Source organism: Tupaia chinensis, unplaced genomic scaffold (genome assembly GCF_000334495.1).
Source record: "Tupaia chinensis unplaced genomic scaffold, TupChi_1.0 Scaffold000048_1, whole genome shotgun sequence".
NCBI classification, from domain to species: domain Eukaryota; kingdom Metazoa; phylum Chordata; class Mammalia; order Scandentia; family Tupaiidae; genus Tupaia; species Tupaia belangeri.
Genome location: NW_006159506.1, coordinates 1,282,151 through 1,293,002, shown reverse-complemented (window position 1 = coordinate 1,293,002; position 10,852 = coordinate 1,282,151). Strand labels below are relative to the sequence as shown.

At 45.5% G+C, this 10,852-nt stretch overlaps 1 protein-coding gene across 4 annotated transcripts in view; it reads left to right on the top strand.

Moving 5' to 3' along the window:
* Positions 1-10,852, top strand: part of LOC102474151 (phosphatase and actin regulator 1) — a 418,994-nt gene that overhangs the window by 189,638 nt on the left and 218,504 nt on the right. For 2 of the 4 annotated variants that reach the window (XM_027774820.1, XM_006141180.3), the window contains exon 1: positions 69-229. The exons of the other annotated variants lie outside the window; for them this stretch is intronic. In XM_027774820.1, coding sequence (XP_027630621.1) covers positions 103-229 — 127 coding nt within the window. In that variant the 5' untranslated portion in view covers positions 69-102. Of the gene's footprint in view, positions 1-68; positions 230-10,852 lie in introns of those variants that run through there. 4 annotated transcript variants of the gene reach the window in all.

Sequence of the window (10,852 nt, the reverse complement as noted above, 5' to 3'; positions counted from 1 at the left end):
AAGCCGGGGAGGTTTGCGCTCCGCTCGCCGCGCTGCAGGGAGGGCGCGGTGCCAGGCGCGAGCGCCGAGAAACCCAAAAAGAAAGCTTTTTATTTGCTGAGGATGAAGCCCCTGAAGGAGCCCGCCCCCATCACCACCAACAACGTGTCCTTTGTGATCCACTGTCAACTGGGCAAGGAGATCAAACACATTTGCAGCAACTGCAGTCGGGGGGAGGACGCCCGGGACGGTGAGTGCCAGGGCGCGCCGGGGCGGCGGCGAGCGCGGGAGGCGGGAGGTGGCTCTACGGGTCCCCAGTTTGGGGGCGCTGCTGGCGTCTGCTGCCTGGAGAACTGCGGGACTGTTCGCCCTTTCCCTGGGCAAGACACCCGCCCGCCTGGCACTTTGACGTGCGCCGCCCAGAGCCAAACCTGGCTGGCAGCGGTGCGTTTAGTAAGCCGGGGGTGTCTGCTTTCCGGAACGAGGTTGTGAAACAGTTAAAGCAGCAACTCTGGGATGTGGGTTGGTGGGATTTTAGGGGATCTGCCGGTAGCAACATGACTAGCTTTAAAAAAGCGTTACACCTGTGCTTTTTTTATTTCTCCCCGTGGCCTGAACTGTTCCCCATGCCTGCGTGGTGATCGGATTTAGGATGTGCTGGGCTGCATTGTAGACGCTGAGGGTGGGTTGACTTTGGAGAGGTGGTTTGGCCCCGCCGGCACCCAGTTAGCTAGCTCCCTAGAGACTTGTGGAGTTGTTGAATGATGTCTGCTTAGAGTAAAAATATCTGGCCATCGTTTTTTGGAGCGCTGCTGCTGGTCCCTCTTGGAATCGAGCCTAAAGGCCAAAATGTGGGGTGGTGGGGGAAGGGCGTGCAGAGACATCTTCCAAGTGAGTCTGGGCGTGTGCAAGCCAAAGAGCTCCCCCAAATCCAATCTGAAGTGGAACGTAGAGGGGTGCCGGGCAGCCAGCCACTCCAGGTGGAAGGAGCCAAAAAATGAGGGACAGCCGGCACGGACCAAGCAGAAGCCTCTGCAGATGTGGACGCGCCCCTGTGGCTGTGCGTTCGCGAGAGCCACCAAGAGGTTCCGAGCAACTCACTGACACTGAGCAGCAGACTCCGAGGGCCACTGAAGGTCGCGGAAAAGTTTCAGGCAGCAGATTTGACAGAGAAAGCAGTCGCTGCCTGCCAGCCCGAAACTCATCCCGCTGGCTTGCACACACCTGCTTGGACAGGCAGATTTTCCTCTCCACCCGGCAGGTTTCGCAGGTTCCCTTGGAAGAGCAGATATTACTTAGAATCCCTCCAGTTCTTTTGGGGCCTCCGAAGTGCCGAGTAATGAAGTGACTGTGGCTTGGCTAATGTCTTTTCAAAATTAGAGTCCTGCTAGCGTAATTATAGTTTTCTTTGATTAAACTGCAAGAGAGGACAGCGCTAGGCACCCAGGAGGAAACTGGGGCGGACTCAGGAAGGCGAACACCGAAGACACACACGAAGGCCGCCCTGTTAGGCTTGGGGGAGGATATTCCTTTCTGAGCACTGCATCCTCACTGATGTGTGTGGGATTCTTATGGTTACTACGGAAGCCGACAACACCAAGACCCCAGGAATACAAGTGGATTAATCAGATGATTCCAAGCCGGATGTTTCCGGTCTAACATAATCCAGCAGAAGATGCAGGCTAAAATACTTATTAAATGTCAGTCGTTTTGTTGACTGAATTGCTTTCCAAATGGACTGCTTCCACAATCTTGGGAGTTTATTTAAATTAGTACCTCTAAATGCTTCTGAAAAGAAAGGCTTACGTCTGTACTCAAGGAGGCATGTTCTCATAGGTAATTATGAACTCTAGCATGTAAACATGCGGTGTGTATGGTCAATGGAGACAGGTATTTTAACCAACTGCATGTTTGCATCATCTCAACAGCCTCAAACACTTCGGAATGTCCTCCAGAGCTGTGCGTGGATGGGCATGGGCCTCCTGATGGGATTAAAGCATTTAACGGCAAAGAATTCTTATACAGGGGAGACCAGATATTGTCATGCCCAATTTTTGCCTGATTCCACCATGTTGTTCCAACCTAATGAGATGCTCATTTAATCTCTGAAATAGGATGCAGGTGGAGTTTTAACCTTACTTTTTCTGCCAGCCCTCAAAGCAGCACTGCCCACTGTCAAAAGAATAAATTTTGCTTTTTGCAAGGGGTGCCCTTCCCTGATAACTCTTTCTGTTTGTTTATTGACGTGTCATGGTGGTACACATTTATGAGATGAGATGTGATTTTTCTTTGCAGAATAAGAATGTAACGTGCAGTAATTGAATCAGTTATTAGCATATCCATCGTGAAATGAAGGATGTTCTGTTAACCAAGTTCTCTAGGAGCCATTTGTGATATTTTCTGCATGTCAGACTGTGGTGTTGCAGACAGACTTTCCCTGCTGCCTGATTGGTCAGGCTCTGTGTAGGAAGGTGTTCCTTATGGCGGGCACATGTGTCCTGTGTCCAGCCCCTTGAATGTATCTGGGTCCTCATTTAGTCCTGATGAGGCCACTTAGTGGCAGCTACCAATAATTCTGGTGCAACTGTAAAGTGCTCTCTTGAAACTTTACAAAGGGGCTGATCACTGATTTTGTTCTATACATCATTTCTTTATTAAATATACAGTCTCTTTTAAGCTTATTTTAACAACTTTAAAGACTGTAACCCAACGTGCTTAGCTGTTATAGAATAAACTATCTGGGGCTAGTTGAGCAATCTGTAAAATGTGTCATTACATTTTAGCAATTTTTTTTTGAGAGATTTTCACTATAGGACGCGTGCGCTCGCCAGACAGAGAGAGACATAGAGACAGAAAGCGAGAAATCACCCCCCCAGGGGGGATGGTCACGCCGCAATCCTTTCTCCTCCATTCTCCTCTCGGGATCTTGGGCACGCACGCACACGCGCCCAGCGTGAGTTTTAAGCCACTGGATCCGGGACGTGAACCGCGGTCGACTACGTGGGAGTCCAGCGACATAGCCATTACGCTAACTGCTGGTTCCCACATTTTAGCAATTATTTTTTGACTCAAGTATTAAAAATGTTCCTGGTATCCGGTAATTAGTATTAAAGATGTTTTTGCAAACCTTATTTTAAGTAACTCTCTGTATTTAAACACACACCACACACACTAGGGTACAGTTCATCATTAATGGCCTAAGATAGTTTATGTTTCTGTTCACCTTTGCTGTTTTAGTAGTGATGCTTTTTTCAGATAAGAAAAGATGCATACACAGCACTTCATTGCTAAAGGCCCTGTGCAAATAGACAGTGGAACTGAGGTTCATGCCTTCATCTGTTTACCTTTAAACCCAAGGCACTATAAGGCGCATGTACTCACTGGGGAGAGAGAGAGACAGAAAGCAAGAAATCACCCCCCAGAGGGAATGGCCATGCCACAATCCTTTTTTCACCAGTCTCCTCTTGGGATTTTAGGTACATGTGCACATGCTCCTGGCATGAGTTTCAAGCTGCCGATCTAGGATTTGAACCGTGGTCTGCCATGTGGGAGTCCAGCGACATAACCATTATATCATCTGCTGGTCCCAATGTTTTTGTTCTTAATGGTTTTTTCTCTGCCACCTGTACTAACTATAGAAATTAGGTATTACGGGTATGCGTGTGAGTGTTTTACATGTGTAGTTTTGATAAGCAAGGCTTACTGTGGTAAAGAATTAGAAGGAATCTCAGAATTGCTTGATCCATTTTATGTTTTCTTCTTTACCTGCCTTACCCATTTGATAGAGAGGCTGACTTTGGTAGAGAAAGAGAGAAATTTACAGCTAAGTATTGATAGGTTGGAAATGTATCAAATACATTGAAAAGCTACAGGAGGTATAGTTAAGTCATTACTGAGGGCAGGGATCAGAAGCCTAGTAGCTAAGGGAGCGGGATCCCACACGGCTAACAGTTCAATTTGAAAAACATGCCAAAGACCCCAGATTCTGACAGGATGCGGAAATGGAGGAGAAGGGATTGTGGCCTGACCACACCCCATTGGAGAGTGATTTCTCCTCTCTCTGTCTCTGGTGAGCACACTCTAGCAATTAAAAAAAACAGTGACAACAACAAAATCATGACTGAATTTATGTTGGAAATCAATAAGAGAATAGTATTTAATTTACAAATAGTAAAAAATCCGCTTTAGGGAGCACTCTATTCTAGAATGCAAGGTGTGTCTGCATGCAATTTCATTCACGTTTTCATTCTCCTTGGAAGTCTATTACTAATGAGGAATTAGCTTAGAGAGTATAATGTTAATAATTATGTGTTAGGGTACAACTTCAATAGAATTTCTTTTTTTCTTTTTTTTTTTTTTAGTTTTAACAGTTCGTGTGTGTGTTTTGAAGCCTCCCACTCGTATTTTATAGTGACATTTTAGAAGTTAATAAAATCATCGTCTTAGAAATAAGACACTGATTGCAAGCGCTACTTTTTGCATATGCCTTTTCCATGTGATTAACTGATAGTTCAAGGTTGTTTTCATTTGACTAGGATTTGTATTCCTTAAATATTCATGTACAATTGCACTCTCTGGATACATTTTCAAGGTTTGCTTTAGGAATTAGGAATATGTAACCTCTGGGGACCAGGCAGGGGCACTGCAGTAAAACATGACATTCTGAGATGTTGACCACCCGGGAGGCACTGGATTCTTGCCTGGAGACGTCCCTGCGTACATGGGGCATGTGCCATCTGATGCCGGGGTGGATCACACCTTCAAGACCCTGTCGGGACACTCACTCTTTCTCCCGGAAGAAATAAATACATGCTTAAAAACAACTATTTTAAAAGTTCTTTAGATTCCCACGTGAACTTTTCAAATAGCAGCAGTTTGTCAGAATACATCTGGGTTATGTGGACTGGAGGGTTTCCTCTCCAAGCTGGCCTTTAGGAGAAACTGCCTAGTGAAATTCTAGGGGTCACATCCCTCATTTTGCAAATGAGAAAACTGAGGCAGATAAGGGAGGAGGGGGCAGTCCTCCAGGGTCAACGCACCATTTGCTGTCAGGGCTGCTAACATCCTGTCCTTGAAGAGGGAAGCAGTTTCCAGTAGGTGTCCGGAGCTGGCTCCTAGAATCTCGCTGCCTGTTTTCAAATAAAGCCATCCCCCTTATTGATGGGGAATAGGTTCCAAGACCTCTGGTGGATTCCTGAAACCTTGAGTCATCCTGAACCCCATATACGTATACATGTATACGTGTGTGTGTATATACACACACAAGTTGACTACATCAGAGTTCAGTGACATAGCCATATCTGATCATTGAAGCCAACTACCAAGGGACAAACTAGCAGCTGGTATGGACAAAGGGATGGCTTGTGTTCTGGGTGTGATAAAGCAGGATAGTGCAAGATTTCATCATGTTCCTCAGAACAGGGCATAATGAAGAAATTTTGAATGGTTTTTTTTCCTACAGTTTTGCATTCAATATTTTCAAGCCCCAGTTGACTGCAGATAACTGAAACCAAGAAAGCAAAACTGTGGCAAAGGGCAGCTACTCTCATGGCTCCTCCACTTGTTAGCCGGACAACTTGCAGATATTCCATCATGTAATGCGCGGAGTGTGAGGATTAAGTGAGATCATTGGTACATGCACTTTGCATAGCGCCTGGCAAGAGAACGCGCTTGAGAAATCTCAGCTGTGACGATTAACGTCTGTACTGTGAGCACCAAGTCTGGTTTTGTCATGGGGTTTTTCTCTGGCAATACCACACTGCTTTATCTTTTGGGTAATTAAACTTCTTTGGGTTGGTTCCAAGCTGAAAATACCCAGTTCTTCTCAATATTTAATAGTTAAATATGTATTTCTAATAAAGCAAGCAAAGTTAGGATAAGACTGAAGAAACACCTCTTCAACATTGCACATGGCATTCAGGTTACTTCATTGTTTCTTTCTATGCTTGAAAGTTCAAACCATCATGAACAGTGCATTCTGGGTGTAAATATCTAAAGTTACAATGACTAAGCATTTCTTGGTTGACTGAATAATCAAAACAACAGACAAGCTGGGATCCAGTTGTTTCTCGGGGGGGAAGAGCGCTTAGCAAGATGTGAGGAACAGGTGTACAGATGGGGATTTCTTGAAGCCACCAGGTCCAGGACTCGAACCACAGTTGACTACATCAGAGTTCAGTGACATAGCCATTATGCTAACTGCTGGTCCCCCAGTATCTTTCTGACTCTTATAGGCATCTGTAGATACAAGGGTTTTTCAAAAAGTTAATGGAAAATGAGTATTTACCAAATAAAATAAAGTAAAATAAAAATAATTTAAAAACTTGTACATGAATTTCTTTTTCTTTCCTTGGCACCCAAATAAACTTGTATTGGGAGTTCATTTTTCTTTGAACTTTTTGAAGTTCCCTTGTATTTACTTAATTTAGGAGAAAAAAATGTTTAAAATATGTGTGAAATATCGGGGTCCAACAAAGGGTATAGTGATAAAATGCAACACTCTGAAAGACGATCCCATGTGGGAAATTTGCTGATTCAAGCTGAGGCCCCTCTGAGTACACAGGTCACGCTCCCGATCCAAGACTGGCTGAGTCTGGGTGGCAGTGGATCAGGTATTGAGGCTCTGTTGTGATGTTCTCTCTCTCTCTCACTCACTAAAGAAATAAATAAAACTTAAAAAGCAACCTGATATTATGTCACTCACTAAAGAATTAAATAAAACTTAAAAAGCAACCTGATATTATAAAAAAAAAAGATTTGACATCTGTGGCTCATTGTACATCTATATGAAAGACTTGACATCTGTGGCTCATTGTACATCTATATGTCTAAAGGAGGTAAGATCCAACAAAGAAGATTAACGGATAAAGTATTCACTTAAAACTTTCTAGGGAGAGAAGGGATCGGTACTTGTTTGCTAACTCCAAACGTTCATTTCTGGGGGTTTGCAAACTAATGCAGATGGTAAGAGCTTTTTGGACTGGACTCCATGTTTAGGGTTTCACAAAGTAGCTAAGCCTGAAGGGAGGGGATGTGTCAGTTAGGAACCACCACTGATTGTGAAATGTCCTGCCGTTGGGCAAGCTGCCTGTGCCAGGTGACAATTGGGATGAAAGCCAGTGGCTGAGGGAACTTGGTGAAGTCCAGAAACTCAGGGGCAAAGAAAGATGACCCTCTCTTAAACCTGAAGGTTGTCAGGAGAGAACATCAAAAGCCTGAGGATGCAAAAGCTGGAGTGATCTAAGTAAGACAATCAGAACTAAATAAGAATCTCATTGTTGGGTTGGAAGAGAAATGAATTGTAGATATTGTCAGCTCAGAAAAAAAATCCACCCAGAATATTTCCTGAGGGGAAGGGTCTCTTGGGATGGGAGCAGGTGCAGAGAAAGGTTAGAAGCCTGAGGGGAATGTCAAATGTAGACGCTTCTTGGCAAAGGTCTTTCTCATCTGTCCTTATCAGGGCTGTGTTTCCAATGCCGAGAATGGTGCACAGATGTTGGACACTTTCCAGATGTGTTCTGGGCCAGCCCTGTGATCTCGTGGTGAAGGGAGCTAGATCCCTCATGGCTGACTGCATGGTTTGAATCCTGGCCACAGCAGCTTGAAATCTATGCCAAGTACCTGTGCATGTGTGTCCAGAATCTCAACAGGATGGAGAAATGAAGGAGAAAGGATTGGGGCTTGACCACACTCCATTGGGGTGTGTTTTTTCCCCTCTGCCTTTCTCTCTGCCTGTCTCTGGTGAGCATATATACCCTCTGGCAAATTAAAAAAACAAAAGGAAATGTGTTCGATAGCTGAATATACATGTCAGCCTATCAACTGTCGACCTAGTTGATACTTGTGTATTTATCAAAGTGACTGCAAGGACAGGGTTTGATGTGACAGGGCAGAGGAGAACATAGAAGATGGGGCGTGGCACGGAGTAGGGTAAGGCCAAGCCTGAAAGGCCTGGGATGCCATGCTAAGGAGATGGAGCCTGCTCCCTGATGAGATGCAAGATTCCTGGAGGAGTTTCCTTTTAGCAGCTGTCTTGAATGTATTTCCCACGTCCTACAACTTATTCATTTAAAGCATGTAATTCATTGGCTTTTGTATAGTCACCCAGCTATGCATCAACTCACAATCAATTTTAGGACATTTTGATGGGCCAGCTCTGTAGCCCAGTAGTTAAAGGGAGCTAGATCTCCTATGGCTGACTACATGGTGGCTTGAAAAACATGCCAGCCACTTGTGTGTAAGTAACCAAAATGTCAATGGAAGGGGGGGACGAAAGAGAAGGGATTGCAGCAGGACCATAGCCCATTGGGAGGTGCTTTCTCCCTTTCTCTCCCTTTCTCTCTCTTTCTGGCAAGTGCATGCATCCTCTGGCAATTAAAAAAGGAAAAAGATTTAAGGAAAAGAAAAGAAAAGAAAAGCACGTTTTTCACTACCCCATAAAAAAAGCCCTGTTCCTCTCACCCAATCTATCCAATTCTCGTATTCCCCCTACGTCTCATTCTTAGGCAGCCTCTAAGCTGCTTTCTGTGTCATCAGATTTCCCTGTTTTGGACATTCCATGTGCATGGAATCATACAAAATGCTGTCCCTTATGCCTGCCTTGTTTCCTTTAGTGTAATGGTCTCAGGTTCACCCACGTGTAGCATGTACCAGAACGTGACATCCCTTACAGCTGAGTAATATTCCATTATAGGATATACCACATTTTTTTCCTCCATCATCTGTTGATGGGCATTTAGGTGGTCTCCACTTTTGGCTATGGCGCATGTGTTCCTGGGAACATGCATGACCAACTTTACTGTGGTCACATGTTTTCGTTCCTCTTGGGTCTCTCTCCCTGGGAGCAGAACTGCTGGTCCTGTCACAACCACCTGTGTTTAACTGTTGAAGGGGCTGCGAGGCTGTTTTCCAAAACTGGTTGCACCATTTTATATTCCCACCAGCAATGAGTGTATGATAAGAAATCCACTTTCTCCATATTCCTTTGGGACACCCATGATCAGTGTTTTGGGTTACCGCTATGCTGGAGGACTTTACAAAAAAGACTGTGAGGCGCCAGGGCTGCGACCGGCGGCGGGACCTGCGCGGGCCCTACCCGGCTCAGCGCATCCCCCCGGGCCCTGCGCCAAGGCGGCGGCGAATGTCAAATGTAGACGCTTCTTGGCAAAGGTCTTTCTCATCTGTCCTTATCAGGGCTGTGTTTCCAATGCCGAGAATGGTGCACAGATGTTGGACACTTTCCAGATGTGTTCTGGGCCAGCCCTGTGATCTCGTGGTGAAGGGAGCTAGATCCCTCATGGCTGACTGCATGGTTTGAATCCTGGCCACAGCAGCTTGAAATCTATGCCAAGTACCTGTGCATGTGTGTCCAGAATCTCAACAGGATGGAGAAATGAAGGAGAAAGGATTGGGGCTTGACCACACTCCATTGGGGTGTGTTTTTTCCCCTCTGCCTTTCTCTCTGCCTGTCTCTGGTGAGCATATATACCCTCTGGCAAATTAAAAACAAAACAAAAGGAAATGTGTTCGATAGCTGAATATACATGTCAGCCTATCAACTGTCGACCTAGTTGATACTTGTGTATTTATCAAAGTGACTGCAAGGACAGGGTTTGATGTGACAGGGCAGAGGAGAACATAGAAGATGGGGCGTGGCACGGAGTAGGGTAAGGCCAAGCCTGAAAGGCCTGGGATGCCATGCTAAGGAGATGGAGCCTGCTCCCTGATGAGATGCAAGATTCCTGGAGGAGTTTCCTTTTAGCAGCTGTCTTGAATGTATTTCCCACGTCCTACAACTTATTCATTTAAAGCATGTAATTCATTGGCTTTTGTATAGTCACCCAGCTATGCATCAACTCACAATCAATTTTAGGACATTTTGATGGGCCAGCTCTGTAGCCCAGTAGTTAAAGGGAGCTAGATCTCCTATGGCTGACTACATGGTGGCTTGAAAAACATGCCAGCCACTTGTGTGTAAGTAACCAAAATGTCAATGGAAGGGGGGGACGAAAGAGAAGGGATTGCAGCAGGACCATAGCCCATTGGGAGGTGCTTTCTCCCTTTCTCTCCCTTTCTCTCTCTTTCTGGCAAGTGCATGCATCCTCTGGCAATTAAAAAAGGAAAAAGATTTAAGGAAAAGAAAAGAAAAGAAAAGCACGTTTTTCACTACCCCATAAAAAAAGCCCTGTTCCTCTCACCCAATCTATCCAATTCTCGTATTCCCCCTACGTCTCATTCTTAGGCAGCCTCTAAGCTGCTTTCTGTGTCATCAGATTTCCCTGTTTTGGACATTCCATGTGCATGGAATCATACAAAATGCTGTCCCTTATGCCTGCCTTGTTTCCTTTAGTGTAATGGTCTCAGGTTCACCCACGTGTAGCATGTACCAGAACGTGACATCCCTTACAGCTGAGTAATATTCCATTATAGGATATACCACATTTTTTTCCTCCATCATCTGTTGATGGGCATTTAGGTGGTCTCCACTTTTGGCTATGGCGCATGTGTTCCTGGGAACATGCATGACCAACTTTACTGTGGTCACATGTTTTCGTTCCTCTTGGGTCTCTCTCCCTGGGAGCAGAACTGCTGGTCCTGTCACAACCACCTGTGTTTAACTGTTGAAGGGGCTGCGAGGCTGTTTTCCAAAACTGGTTGCACCATTTTATATTCCCACCAGCAATGAGTGTATGATAAGAAATCCACTTTCTCCATATTCCTTTGGGACACCCATGATCAGTGTTTTGGGTTACCGCTATGCTGGAGGACTTTACAAAAAAGACTGTGAGGCGCCAGGGCTGCGACCGGCGGCGGGACCTGCGCGGGCCCTACCCGGCTCAGCGCATCCCCCCGGGCCCTGCGCCAAGGCGGCGGC